Source organism: Odontesthes bonariensis, chromosome 13 (genome assembly GCF_027942865.1).
Source record: "Odontesthes bonariensis isolate fOdoBon6 chromosome 13, fOdoBon6.hap1, whole genome shotgun sequence".
NCBI lineage: Eukaryota > Metazoa > Chordata > Actinopteri > Atheriniformes > Atherinopsidae > Odontesthes > Odontesthes bonariensis.
The window spans coordinates 30,071,250-30,086,531 of NC_134518.1; the positions used below are offsets into that span (position 1 = coordinate 30,071,250).

General features: G+C 40.2%; 1 protein-coding gene across 1 annotated transcript in view; it reads right to left on the bottom strand.

Moving 5' to 3' along the window:
- The window catches only part of fstl5 (follistatin-like 5), a 198,956-nt gene that overhangs the window by 12,155 nt on the left and 171,519 nt on the right, over nt 1–15,282 (bottom strand). The window contains exons 11-13 of the mRNA XM_075481902.1: nt 6,441–6,467; nt 6,146–6,264; nt 2,127–2,276 (exon numbers count right to left, since the gene is read on the bottom strand). Coding sequence (XP_075338017.1) covers nt 2,127–2,276; nt 6,146–6,264; nt 6,441–6,467 — 296 coding nt within the window. The remainder of the gene's footprint in view (nt 1–2,126; nt 2,277–6,145; nt 6,265–6,440; nt 6,468–15,282) is intronic.

Sequence of the window (15,282 nt, forward strand, 5' to 3'; positions counted from 1 at the left end):
AGCACGTAGTAATCAGAGAAAACAGGTGTTCAAGTCCTTTTTCTTTTGACAAACAGCTTCTTTCTGGCTGAGGAAGATTATCAAGATCCTTCACCAATATGCTCGGGCAACTTGAGCTCCGACAGCAGATCTCTCAGATATGAAGTAGCTACTTCAGATTGTTATCTGTGTGCACTTTGCAATCAATTTGTCACAACATGCAAATTACAACTAGCTCATTAAAAACTGCTCACTGAAAATGTAATTATTACACATTTAAAAAATGCAAACTGCCTGTTAATACTTCATGCACATCAGTCATGTTAAAAATTCAATGAGAAAACCAGAATTCGAGGCGAGTGACAGGTTCAGGTGCTTAATTAACAACTGGTAATATGACGCAATGAAGCTAAACCTCCAGGCAACTGAATAATGAGCTTGCGACAGACTCTGGGACACCAGCCTGTTTACTGGCAGGTCCCCGAGAGGCTCATGAGCTGTAAACAGCCATCACATTGTCAGGAACATCTGCAGGGATCCGAGTAACCCTGGATTATCTTGACACACCCAAAACCCACTGACATGATAATTTAACTCGACACTGCTTTCTATAACTCTGCTGAATGTTGTCATCTAGGAGCTGTGCCACTTCCTGAGCAAGCTCCATAAAAATAACATTTCCCCCAGGAAAATAAATGGTGTTGTAGGGACTGCTTCTTACAGCATATGTGGGAAAAACGGCAAGATTTGCAGAGTTACAATATCTGTGAAGGGTTGCCAGGTGACAGTGTCCATGAAAAGTCGGGGTCACTACATCAGTGTGAAGGTTAAGTGCAGGTCTTGACAGCGGCAGTTCGTATGAAATGGGTCAGGTCAGGGATTAGCTGTCAACAAAAGGTGAGACAGCTGATCTCAGAGCGAAAGAAGTAGCTCTTTAGTGTAGCAGCGCAGAGTTGATGCAGTCCAGGCTTTCAAGCAATAAGAAAACCCAGACAAACACCATTCATTTTTTAGATTTGGTCTCATCAAACCTGAATCCTCCCCTCACTCCAAGTAATGTTCCAAGTTCAGTATTTACTTCTACATCATATATCATTCCCATCAAGGCTGTGATGCAGATCCCAATCGTAGTTGTCACTATTAAATAATAAGTTGAAACATAAATATAAGTTGTTCAGCTGGCATATATTAGCTGTTTTCTTAGAATATTTTATGCCTTACAATGCAGTTACCCTGCCAGTTTCGGTCAATAGGAGTCACAGTTGTATCATTTAGCATGTTTTAAGATGTGCTTTATTGACATTTATGACAAATTATTTCTGCATTATACAATAAAATGTTTACCATAAAAGTTTTTAGCCACATTAAGACACTAGTTTAAACTCCTGTGTGAATACAGACTACTTAAACTTGGTTCCTTACCTAAAGGACAATTTGTTGTATAGTTCTGGTTATTGCTCAACCTCAATAATTAATCAGTATACATCCATCCAATTTACTAACACATTTGATACGTGACATGCCTGACATAAAAGCACAGGAGCCAGGATGTAGCTGCATGGAGTGATGTATAATTAAGAAATGTATATTAAGGAGCAGCAATGCTTGAAAATAGAACAGTGTCAAGAAGTTCCAGCAGAATGCTCATCACTGATTCCTGTTACCTGGACAGCTGGTGTGTGTGTGGGTGTAAAGCAAATGGAGTATTTCAAGTCCAAATAAACCTGATACACATTGTTCTGAGGTCAGGGTTAGTTAAAGGTCAGGGTTAGTTAAAAGTTTGGGTTTGTAGTTTAAAGCTGTCAAGTAAGTAAGTTTCTTGATCAAGGTTGATGTGTCAAACAAATTCTTAGTGGAGCAGTTGGATGTTGTGATTAAAAAGTGTCCTTCATTCAACAAAATCAATCACGGAAAATAGCCATATGGCACAATGATATATTGAAGGCTCTTGTGAAATGTTGCCTTCAATCAATGTAGAGAAAGAATCCTTGACGTCTAACGCCACAGACTGAGGTAAGAAAGTACTTTAACTTTTTCAAAAGGCATAAATAGGATTATTTGTTATTTCTTTTCTTTGTGTCACACCTTTCATTGTTGCTGCCAAAACTGACATGAACCTGGGTTTTCAAATTTAGCCAGAAAATTACCTGGACAGCCTTCTGAGACTGGACGTCAACTATGAGCACTCGATCTAAGGTTGGCTGTGTCACATAAATAAACTTGTCCTTGATGTTGACCGCTGATGACCACACACACCTCTGGACAGTCTCTCCTGGGGAGGTGGGGCACACCTCCTCCTGTAAAAACAGAAGCACACACACTCAGAGTTAATTGTTTTTCATATTACAGCAAAATACATCTCATTAAAAAACAATTACCTTTACCTAGTCGTTTTTCTGTGTTGTTTACTACTTCAGTCTTATCACCCATGCTGACGTGAGTTGTGTTATCTTGGCAACTAAGATAAATGAGCTTTGCAGGTTCCCACAAAATCTCTGTAATCACTCCCATTTGTTGACACGTAATCCACAAAAAAAAGCCTGCAGCCGATCTGCGGCTGCTTAGCCCCCAGTCCTGGCAGCTCCAGCCTTCACCAGCCTTCTGTCTCTGGAGCTTTCCACCCCTCCACCCCCTCTCAGTCCTCTAAAGTATGCTGTGCCCAGTTGTCTGATCCAAACTCGGTGGGACGAATTACGGCGCTGCTGGCCAAGAAAGGATGAATGAAGGGCTCCAATATTTGGGGATGAACTAACTCTCATATTTACAATCACAGAGCCAGTCCATGACAGTTACTGCAGGCCAGCTTCGCTCAGTTAGTTAATTTTGTAATATATGGGCACTTCACACAACTTTACATCAAGGAGGAGGATGAGCAACAGAAAAACAGACAGAACTGATCTAATATCCACTGCAGGACTCAACTCATGACTGCCTCTGTAGTTTCCTCGTCTTTAGCAGGATGATTTGAATCGACAGAGTACAAAACATCCTCCTAATAGGTCATTTCAAGATGCAGGAGACTAAAGCTGTGACAGTACTTTGATTTTTTTTTGGCTTCATAGCAAGATTTCCAATTCTAAGAACTACAATGTCTCACAGTGACCAGGTGTAGCACCATCTGTCAGTGTTTTTCATCCAAAGCAGGTTAGAGAAGTCAGTTTTAAAAGTCAAATCTCTGCACTTGCTGAAGTAATTGTTGAGTCATTGGTGTTAAACCCTGTATCATCTCTGCAGACCCACACTGGTCATTTGGTGCTGTGGGCTGTATATATATTTACTTATTGTGCCCGTAAGAGGTGAGAAATCGAACATCTGATGCCCAGCTGAGGGTGTGAATGGAGGCGGCTGTAATCCTCCCAATGGTGTGTCAGTATGTGTGGGCACATTTCATGTATGCGATTTAAGTTGTAACTGACAGCTTCTAAAGAATGTTTTCCCTTTATTATGTAAATACACCACACTCTCCTGATCCTAAACATCGTATATATTTTTCATGGATTTTCTGCAATGACATGCAGCACTGGATTCATGCACGAAACAATAGAGTGATTCATCTGTAAAATATACTGTAAAATAAATAAAAGAGATTATACATGAAGGATTTCTACTCCTCATGTCAGTAGTGCAGACACTGACATATAAAGATCTACTTTGAGAAATATGAGGGTTGCGATATTCCACAGTTAAACGACTGGATGAGTTGTTGCAGTGGTACATTTGTGACTCAACATCAGCCGTCTGTGGGGAGAAAAACTGTCAAAAACACTGAAGCAGCAACATGGAGTGTGAGAAACAGAACCTTCACAACAAAGTAGCATCACTATTATGTCTACTCAAAGTTTCAATCCTGACTGCTACTTGCTGGTTTCAGTGCAGTTGCTCCAAATTGTAGCCAACTCAGCAGTAAATAAAGCTTTTTAGTGTCACGTTTGACACATGTTTTCACCAAATGCAGAGGCAGCTTGCTAATATTGTCTGCCTGTATTTTTCAGAGGCATGGCTGAATTTAAACAGATTTTAGCCTTGCATCCAAAAGTTAATTCCTGCTGAACCAGCATGCTGCTCATGACAGTTTACTATAAACAATGTTCAGTTGGATTATCCAAAACTAAGAAGATGTTTCAGTTGACAGAACAGAAAATGGAGAGAAAGTGCAAATGAGCTGTTGATTGAGCTCAACAAAGTAGTCCTCCACAGAAAGCCGTGGCAGCGAGGACAACACGTCAATAATCCTCTCAGGAATGTCCTTTTTGTTGAAGGAGACAAAATACTTCCTGAACTGACTTTACAACGACTGAACATCATGATGTTTTCCACTAACTGTGTGTATCACAGCTGAGCAGTATGTGGTGGGATAGGATAATGAATGGGCTGTGCGATTACCATAAACAAATCAATCAATGCTCTTCTTTGATGGAGAAAACGTGAGAGCCACGCTGGGAGCGGCCTCATGCTCACACTACAATCCACTGAGACGCTGCAGAAGCTGGCATTGCAGCACTCGCAGTGATTGATATCCTAATACAAACACCTCTCAGAGGACTCACTTGGCTGATTGTTGTGCATTCATGGCTTCGCTTCATGTATAACAGCCATCCAATCAACACAGGGCTGCTGGATGAAAGGCAGAGCAGAGGAAAACATCCATCCAAGAACATATGTAAATCTAACAGGTATCTATCAGTTTGATGCTCTGAATGTTTTTCTGCTGAAGAGCTCAGGTGATAAACTGTGAATGAGGAGGAGGACGGGGGTAAAGAGTCCGCGGAGAGGTGAAACCCACTATGATTGCAAGTAGTCTGTCAATAAATTAAATTAAACTGGCTCCTGTGTCCATTGGGCATTATTTTCTGAAGACAGCAATAATGACCAAGATAATGTGTAACCATAAGTATCTGCATTAAAACTACACTTATAAATAATGATTAAGTGACAGAAAAAGAAGCAGAAAATAACAGAATGAGTTTGAAGCTCACCCTGCCTGTTACACTATGTATCTATAGGTTGGTATCACCTCCGCAGTGAAAAAAGCTGTAACTGTAGACTGCTTCAACCAAACAAACGGGAGACAAAGTAAGAAACTAACTGTGCACACGGTGCTTAATTTAGCGGCTTCTGGAGCCATGCGGCTATGATTATTATGTTCATGTTTTATATAATTTATTCCTCAGCTTGTCTGCGAATCTTAATTATTATTTATTTTTTTAATTGAAATTAAAATAACGTGTTCCTGTATGCACTACAACAATTTTCTGTCATTTTCTGCTACTGTTTTGTGAAAGTCTATTGTTGGCTTATTTTCCTCTTTGGGGTTTCAGTGAAAAACTGGCCAAAATATCTGCTCTATTAATTCAAAAAGTAGGAGAGAAAGAAAACAACAACATGGTATTCCCTTTTGGATGAGTCACTGAAAGAGTAACACAATAACATTGCTATTTATTATGCAGGTGCTTGAGGAAATATGCAACAGATTTATGTTCATCACGTCTGAGCTCCGATTTCTACACTGATGGAAAGTTGGTGTGGAGCCCCAGCAGAGGGAAGCTGAACCTTCTGAGCTGCATGTAAGAAAGGACCTCAGCTAAAAGTTAAAGACCGTTCAACATTAATTTCACCAGCTGTTACAGTGTTGCTTAAGACCAACAAAAACAAATCACTTGCTGTCCTATTCGTTCACCGTAGCTCACAGAAAAATCTTTCTTACTTCAGAATATAGAGCTTTTGATTCACTTGCCTCATTCTCATTATCTGGTTGAGTCTGGTAGGAACAAATTATCTGTTTTTTAGGACTCCTGGACAAGCATGTATTTTGACAAAGTTTGAGGGAAAAAATATATAGATATAAAACAAGTTACTGCACTTTTAGCATTAAACTAGAGTCATTGCTATTTTCTCTTTACACTGACATGTCCCACATGTGAATGACAAGCAAATCACAGGTTAAAGACTGTCAGCATCACAACAACATGTACAAAGATGTGGTTGAGTGACGCGTTTGGAATCAGCATTAATGGAAGTCTATGTTGTATTGGCACTACACCACAGTCTGTTGTTGGTGTTTTTGCGTCATCAATGAGGCCTATAAAGCTCTTTACATGTTTTTACTCACAAAGAGGTTAAAAAAAAACAACAAAGTTCCAGCTGATTTTATTCCCCAACCACTCACCTGCAGACCCAGCAGCTTCTCACTGGGCTTAATGTGTCGCTGTATCTCACATGCCACAGGCTGAATGACTTTAATCCCATCTTCGTAGAACACATAGAAAACGTTTCCAATGCCGAGACCTGCAGGAGAGCCACAACAACGTCACATACCTGAAAAAGGCTGCACGGTGCGAACACATTTAGAACAGAAATTGTTATCTGCTATTAAAGCAACAAATCATTTAATCCTTCTCATCACATAAATTCAGTTTGCTCAGGTTAATGAATGTTAGAGTGGAGCAGAAGCCCAGACTCACCTTCTTCCCGCCATAAAATGTTTGCCACTGTGAGGAAGAAAAAGAGGACAGAATAGTTGAAAATAAATGCAAGAATCAATATGGTCATTCTATGAGAACTAAGACCCAAACAGCGTCTCCTGCTGAGGCAAAGAAGAAAGCAGACCGCATGAAAGTTTTATGGTAAGTGTCTTTCTGACACCTACAGCAACAAACTATCGATCGGGCTCTCTGCTTGGAAATAATTTGATACCAAACACTGGAAAATAGAGTGCAGTCAACAACACGTACTGTGAAACGGTTTAGAAATGTTGATGCTGAAAAAAACTACACAGACAAAATAAGAAAAATAATATCAAATAAACCAAAGAGATAACATAACCATTCATCAAAATGAGCTTCATGGTTATGCCGCTTCAGACACCCATGAATAGTCCACAGGTTTCAGCCTCAGATGATTATCATAAGTCATTAGGAGGGCTTAATGGGCTCCTTCTTCAGTAGCAAAACCTGTTTTGGCTCCTATAACAGGTAATTTCTCATTAAATTCACTTAGAGGTGACTAATGACATGAAATGTGGGATGAAAGCCACGTAACACCCTGAGTGCTTTAATGGGCGACGTAAAACACGGACTGACAGTTGGCTTTCAAAGCTGCCTCTGGATGCCATTATACAGCTAAATAGCTGATGTGGGGAGAAGAGAATCTAGAACCATTACGTAGTTACTTTCCATGCAAATATGAGAGCGAACCCTGCTACTAAATTTTATTCTCCAAAGCAGCACCAGCACCACTATCCTCACATGAACTCGTTAACTGTGACCTTCACTCATTGTTCATCTGTCCCCCCAGTCTTCTCTCAGCCTCCATTTTCAGTCTACAAACCAATCTCCTGCGCAATTCACATCCGATTCTAATCTTGCCTCTATTGCAATGCTCAATTCCACAGCCTCTTGCTCGAGTGGACAGATGCAGAGAAAGAAAAAGGAGGAAAGACAAAGGCAGCGAGACACCACTGTGCTGTTAGTCAGCCCTAATCTTTCAAAAGTGCTTTGTCAAGTGTTTTCTGTGCAGTCTTGCATACCTTTTACCTCATTAAAAGTTCTACAAAAGGAGCAGGTCTATTGATGGAGGAACGAGTGAAGGGAAGGGAAGGCAAGGACAAAAAAAAAAAAAGAAAATAATACAATTTATTTGAGATCTGCCAAAAATGTAAAAAGGAGAAGAGTTGAGATGAGATCTTAGCTGCTCCAGTCTTTTCCAATAGCCCACAGTATTGATGCTATTCATCACTTGGCAGAAACACTGGCTGTTCTGCACATGTAAGAGACCCATACATCAACTTCATCATCCATACAACAAAACAAGCTGGCTGCCACTGTAGGCGGTGAGTTCACTCTTTCTGGCCGTAATAACTATGTTTCCACTGGGCTCCAAGCATCAGGGACGCCGCTCTCACCAGCCAGTCTGGACTCAGCAGTTCCTACCCGTCAGCAAGGTTACACAAATTCAATTTGTTTACGAGTGGATGCTGCGACGACAGCCAACCAAACAGCCCGTGGTGTTCGCTATGGTGGCGTGGCAGAAAACAGCAAATGCATTATATGGGGAGGGTAATTGGGACACTGCAGACGTGAAAGCAAACTGTTACTCAGGATGACTGCCTTGGGTTTTGCTGCTTTTTCACGAGACAATCACAGACGTTTCTTGGAGAAACTGACCCCTAAGTTATGCTTTAATTATAAGTACTACACAAATACTTTTGACAGACGGAAAGATGAAAACCCGCCGACTTCTGCCACCTGATGAAGTGAAGCAGAGATGCATGAGAAAATAAAGGAAAATACAGCCCTTTCATAATGAAAGTCCTCTGAGACCCTGTGCACAACATATGTGTCTGAGCAATGCCAAAAAGATTGCAGAGTAACCTTCCGACTCCCACTTCCATCTAGGCTTAGATCAGGGATGTCCAAAGTCGGTCCTGGAGGGCCGCTGTCCTGCAGGTTTTAGATGTTCCCCTGCTTCAACACACCTGATTCAGGTTAAATGGATCTCTTCAAAAGATTGTGATGATCATTCTACAGTATGTTTAAGCAGTGGTTAGAGTTCAACATTATTGTGGGTTTTTTTCTCCCCAAATGAATCTAGATTTTGTCGCATGATGCTGTGCAAGAGCAGGGTAACCTGGATGAGGCGCCAGTCCATCACAGGGCCACACAGAGACAAATAACAGCCATGGACTATAGCACTTACTCTTAGGCTACGTGCCCACGACAACGCTCTGAAGCATAAACGCAGATGTCCGTTTTTTTCTCCACAATTTATCTGCGTTCTCACGAGCGTTTTGGGGTTGGATATCTGTCCATCCATGGGAACAGTGAAAACGTATAAAACTCATAAAACTGGCAGTTTGCCGATGTAGTATGCAAGTTATCCCACCATTCGGAGCTTCTCCCTGGCCTCGTCCACACTCGTCTCTCACTTCGTCGGGTCTCCTCCGGTGCGTTAATAATGTCCAATATACGCTGGTATCGTCTCATATGATGTAAGTGACTCTCGGTCAAGAGTCTCGCCATTTGTTGGCATGGTTCATTCATGGTATTTAACGCGGCTACTGCTAAACGTTCATCCATATTGTTCTCATATACCAGGCTCAAATTTGCCGCTAGAACGTCAGTTGGCTACTTCCAGACAGCATCTGGAAGCAGAGCCGTTTATATATAAACGGCTCTGCTTCCAGGTGCGCGTGCAGAAAGAAACGTGTGCAAAAAACGCACTTCTGCGTTTTGAACTGTTCATACGGCGATGAGAGGTTGGATCGTTTTCAAGATCTCCACTCTGGAGGGCGTTTGCGTTTTCTCCGTTTTGAACTCCTAAAAACGCTGTCGCCGTGTGAAAGATAGGCACATCTGTGGAAATGTTCTGCGTTTATCTGTCGTTATCGTTGTCGTGGGCACGTAGCCTTAGAATCACCTACTAATCTAACATGCATGTTTTTGAATGGTAGGAGGAGGCTGGGGTGCCCGTGTAGAACACGTGAGCTCCACACAGAAAGGCTCCAGCCGAGATTTGGACCAGGACCCCTCTAGCTGTGGGGAGACGGTGCTCACCACCACATCACTGTGCAGCCTTCTTGTTGTTTTTGTGTTTTAATGTGGACAAACTTCTGTGCAATACTGACCTGGAAACGCTGGGTTGGAAGCAAAATCGCGCTCAGGGGAGTGTTTTCCATTTTAGATGGCTTCATTTAGAATTTAAATATGGCTTCAGCAACAAGATCACTCACTCTTACTTGAGACGTTTGTTTTGTTTTCCACAAAAGGCTCAGTAAAAGCCTGGAACAGGTGTCAACTTTAGCTTTTAGTCAGTCAGGAGTAAACCCTTCACTGTGTTTGGGACTAATGTTCACATGATCACAGCAATGCTTTACAAAGAGAAGTGAATGTAGGAAACTAGAAACTGAAATCACTGTAATGTATGTATGACATAAGGACCCAGACCCATTTTTCCAAAAAGAAAAATGATAAAAGAAAACAGACAAAATAGACCACATTTCTGAAAAAAGTTGCACCAACAAGAGTCAAAGAGCTGTAATGTTACGTTGCCCATGTTTGGTCAGTCTATTTTAGTTTCAATCACCTGTATCACTATGGGTCCTCATGGGTTAAAAACTGAAAGCTAACTCCAGCAGCTCATTGCAGAACTATTTGAGGTCAGGTGGAGTGAGTAAAAAGTATGGCTGCACTTGAATTAGAGGTGGGAGCCTGTGAAGGACTCAGGTCTGTTTAATCTCCCCAGGAAGAAAAACTATTCATGAGAATTAATCCTTGGAGCAAAATCCCTGACATCGTTGAATGAATACAAGTTACTGAGAGAGCCTGAAACATCCAAAGCTATGTGTCTGAGCTTCATTATGATAAATGCTTTTTTTTGGTTTGAAAAGTCACTTACATTGGATGAATCTATTCAATATTTTAGACAGTTCAGTTTTATATACAAAACTAACAATATATTCTTTGTCTTCTGTGATGATGATGATGATTTGTCCTATGATTTTAATAAGTTTTCTACAGAATCCTCACGTACACTTATAAGCCGACACATCTTGATGCAGGCTTAAAAGGCATTTAAACTGCACCCCAGATTTGCTTCATATAGCCTTCAGCATGAAACTCAAGTTGACAGGCAGTCGACTGCTGACTCTGTGGATGGCGTCACTGGCTGGTTAGAGCCCCTCACTGCTGACAGCGTGTCCGACACTGGGTGAAAGTCTGCCGTGATGAGGAAGGACGCCACTGATGGAAACATGGGCACTGTTTTAGCACAAATAGATCTGGTTTATTGAAAGGATACGGAGCAGACAGGTGTTGAGAAGCTTGATTTTATACAGCCTCAGTCGGATGAACAGATTTATGTGGAATGATATGTTTTCTGTTTAGCTTTCGCTGAGTTTTACTGGTGCCAAAGTCAACAGTCACTAAAAAAGGCTTTTATTGATGCGTTGTGAAGTGATAAATTATTCCAACAGTTATTAGAAAAGGAGAATATAATGACTATAAAAACTGATGCTGTTGAATGGCAGTCTGCTGGAGTCAGACGTGTTTTGGAGCCATGATGTAACAGCAGACTGTGATATTATTCACTTTTGATAGCAAGTGACTATGCCTGACACAAAGACTGTATATAATCAGAGAAACTAATCAACTACTTCACAAGCATATGGCACAACACAGGAGAGCCAGCTCCTCGAGTCAAGACTCAGCAGTCCATCTACTTCTCAAGGAGCAGGGACACTCTTTTGAGGACAGTACTGTTCATATTTTGAACAAAGAAGACAGATGGTTTGAGAGAGGAGTAGTCCATTACAGCCATCTATGTTGAATTGGAATAACTGTCATTGAACAAAAGGTGGCAGTTTCAGGTGTCAAATAACCCAGCATTTCAAACGCAGCCTTGACCCTGCTCCTCGGGTGGTTTCACAACCATTCACTTTGGTCTGGGAGGTAAAGCTCTTTCAGCTACTTAAACACCCTATGGATGGGAGGCGAAAATTGAGTATAGGCCCATAACAATGGAAAGAAGGTGTAAATGTTTTAAATTTGGTTATTTATATACATTTTATTATTAATGCAATGTAATATAAGAATCCTGAATGATTTGCAAAGCTTCACCCTCTTAACATCTCCTACTGCAGAAATAATGTGTTTATGTGAGACCTTAATGTCAGTTTGATACTCTTCTGGAAAAGTCTGGCTGAAGATGAAGAAAAGTCATTTAAATAGATGGCGTGGACAGATCGAAAAGACTAAATTACCCTGGTTAATTACTGCAAAGTACAATCTGTGTGACACTGTACATTATGCACAAACACGGAGAATAGCTCAAAATGCCCTCACTCAACAGCTACAACAATGAAAAACTGTCCAAAAAAACTTGATCTATATTTGAAATTGGTGAAATGATCTCACGAAACTGAGCGGAGATGTTCAGAGAGCTGCTGTATTGCTAATTTTGAGTTTTAGTACTTCTTGTTCCTGCTAGAGTACGTAAAGGTCAAACATTAATTAAGGAACCTGTACAGTGAACAATGAAGTAAGGAGCTAAAAAAAAAAAAAAAAAAGTTGACAGGAGAAAAAAGAAAAAGAAAAAAACTTTACATAATGTGTAAAATACATACTGACTATACTATAAGTAACTACATAAGCCTTATAAAACCAGCCTGTCATACGGAGCAAATATGTATAAGCTTAGATCAGCGACATCTTGAAATGTTGTTGCCATGTTCTCTTGTGTATTTTTCTTCTTGCTTTAATGAGAACCAATAACTAATAAAATGTCTCATCGTCATGAACGAAAACTCAAACTCCATCAAAAAAATGACTGAATGGTTGATGCTGCTGTAACCTCCTGAACTGCAGACTTCCTCCGATAATTATTTATCCACAACTTAATATTACAGAGCATTTTTATGGTCCAAAAGGTAACCTCAGCTTAAAGAGGCAAAGGAGCAGCAGCGACGGCAACTACGTTGAAGCATTCAAGTCCCTGCTATGAGGTATGAAGTGCTGCATAATGTAGAGGAATAAAGTGGAGACTAAAGCAACAATGGCTCGCTTTGAGCGTCGCACATCCTCTGACAATACAGAAATAATTGGCACATTGTGAGGGGCAGATATTTATGCCAGTTTAGCGGCAGGCTGTCAGAGATGGATGGTGCTCTAGCTGCTAGTGACAGCCTGCGTTAAAGAGATCTCAGAATAGTGACTGCTCAGGTTTTCCCAAACAACGAAGCACTTGGATAAATTTAAGAGAAAACCAATTCAGAGTTGTTGCTATGGGGAGAAGGTTTTGACCTTCAAGCTCCTCTGCGTTGAATTAATTTCGAGAAGATCACTCGAGTCTTGCTCATCAAATCATGCATGTCTCTTCATCTCCTGCTGAATAACTTATTCAGACCTTTGACAGCTTGCATGGTTCGTTATTCAGCACTCTAACTTGCTCAAGTCTTTGAATGTGAAGCCTAAGGCAGGTCATTAACAACAATTTCACAGAAAAGGAAGTTAGATTTCTAAAACATCTCTAAGTATAATCATCAAGTGTCATTTGAATTGGTGTCTGTTTCAAATCAGCGCCATTAGATCAAGACCAGACTGCTGCCACAGCATGCCCACCAGCATCTCATCGTCTGTGGGATCAAACTATCGAGCCTGTAGTTGAAAGCGTCCTTGATTCTGCTACTTTAAGGCAAAAGCCACTGCTGCTAATAATGTGCATACCTCATTTGTGAGCCTACACACTGTTAAGCCACTACTTGTGAACAGTAAGTATTCATAGCAAGTAAAACGGAAGGACTGAAACTTTGCAATAGATAGATGGATAGAACTTTATTCATTCCTCCCTCTGGGAAATTAATGGAAAGGTTTTTTAAACACATATCACATGTGTAATGTTTATTCATTTAACGGAATTTGCTTCTAACTTTTGTGGTCGTCTGTCCCTTAAATAATTCAACCTATTATTTTTTCCCTTTTTTTTATGCATTTCAAAATGGCAGTCACATCTGGCATTAACATCGTGGTATCAGGAGAACGCCTGCGGTCCTTAGCAACACCTTCAGCTATAATTATTTTCTGGCAACAGTTGACTCTGGTCAACAAGGAGATGTGGGAGGTCAGAGCAATGCATAAACATTATGTTGGTGTTGGATGCCTGAACATATGCAGAAGAGTAGTTCTGAAAGTGTTCGGACTCGGCTGAATTTATGCATTTTTGATTGACATGCAAATAAGAAAAAGGGTTGATGCAGGCCACAAGCGTAAGGGTGGGTAGATGCATCCTTTTGTGAAGTAAGTGCAGAAGTAAGTGCTGCCATTTAAAACCGTGTTACTGTTCAGATATGTACAACATGTGACCTTTAAGGATTTCTTAAACTTCTCGTCCTAAATGCTGAAACTATGAATGAAGTCTTGAGCCAAAAACAAAAATTACTTAGAAAATTACTTTAGTTCAGGTCTTATTTTGGATGAATTTTTGAGAGAAATGAATTTTTTTACCTGAACTTTTATATCAGAATGTTACTGAAGAGAGTCGGGATAAGTGTGGTAAAGCTTAGATATCCCATCCCATAACATCTCTTGATTGTTCTCAAAACCTCATCCTGAAAGCAGGATGTCTCAGCAGGCACTGCTCTACAGTTAAGTGAAAACTGAGCAAATGACTTAAGAGCTTCTTTGGCCACAACGTGATGTGCGCCATATGGCGCTAATCTGTATTCACACTCTCGATGTACTCGAGTGTGTGAGTTTAAATGAAGATTCTGACTTGGTGATTTATGACTTAAGTGGGGAACACAGATGTTCAAAGCTAGATTTGATTAAATCTTTGCAGTCCTGTTTGGTGAAAAGCCTGCAGAGATGTAAGTGTGCTTACGTTTGCTTCTTTTTCTTGATGAATTTCATGTATGCCTTTTGTAACTACATGTAGAGGTGCATTAACATTAAAACTGTTTATCAACTAACTGTCCTATGAGCTGCTTGAACAAACAAAGCATTTAGTACATTCACCAGATGCTCATCAGGGAGTCTGTGATAGTCCCCGAGTATGGAGGACTGAAACTCCCATAACCCAACAGAAATACAAAAATATACAAATGCTAAATAAATAAGTTTATATGATAAATGCTACAACAATTAAATGAAAAAATAATTAACTTGCATGTGAAATACATAATTTTTCCGCTTGAATTCTGAACTGCATTCATTAACATTGTGTTATTGTTTCTATTCATTTTGCCACTCAGTTTTTAATTAAATCAATTTTGTCCATTGGAATATATTTAATATTATATTCCAATATTTATATTTCTTTGTCAATTTCTCCCTCCTGTATTTATTTCAGTATCATTTGCCTTTACATCGTACTGATCTATTTATTCCCTCTAAACGATTTATTTCTTTATTTTATTTGGATTTCATCGTACCTTTTTTAATTCATTGTTAGGAATTGATTTAATTTATAGATGTAATAACTTCTCTATTATTTCCCATTTGGATTTTCTCCTCCCGTTCATTTCCATGTTTACAATCCCGTATGCATTTCGGTTTCATTAAGCAGGGGGTCTTTCAGAGTATTTCATAACAGTACTTTTTTTTAAAGTATGCAACCAAACAATACTGCCTGGTCCTGCCTTTCTGCCTGTGTTTCGTCAGTAACAAGCTGAGCTGCACTTGCTTACAACTTCTCTTCGCTACCAACTTCGAGTCTTCATTTTTCAAAAAAGTCCCCAACATACGAGGCAGCCTCATCTTGAATAAACTGTGGTTAATTTCAGTGGAGAGAGTTACCAGAACAGCCACGCGAGAG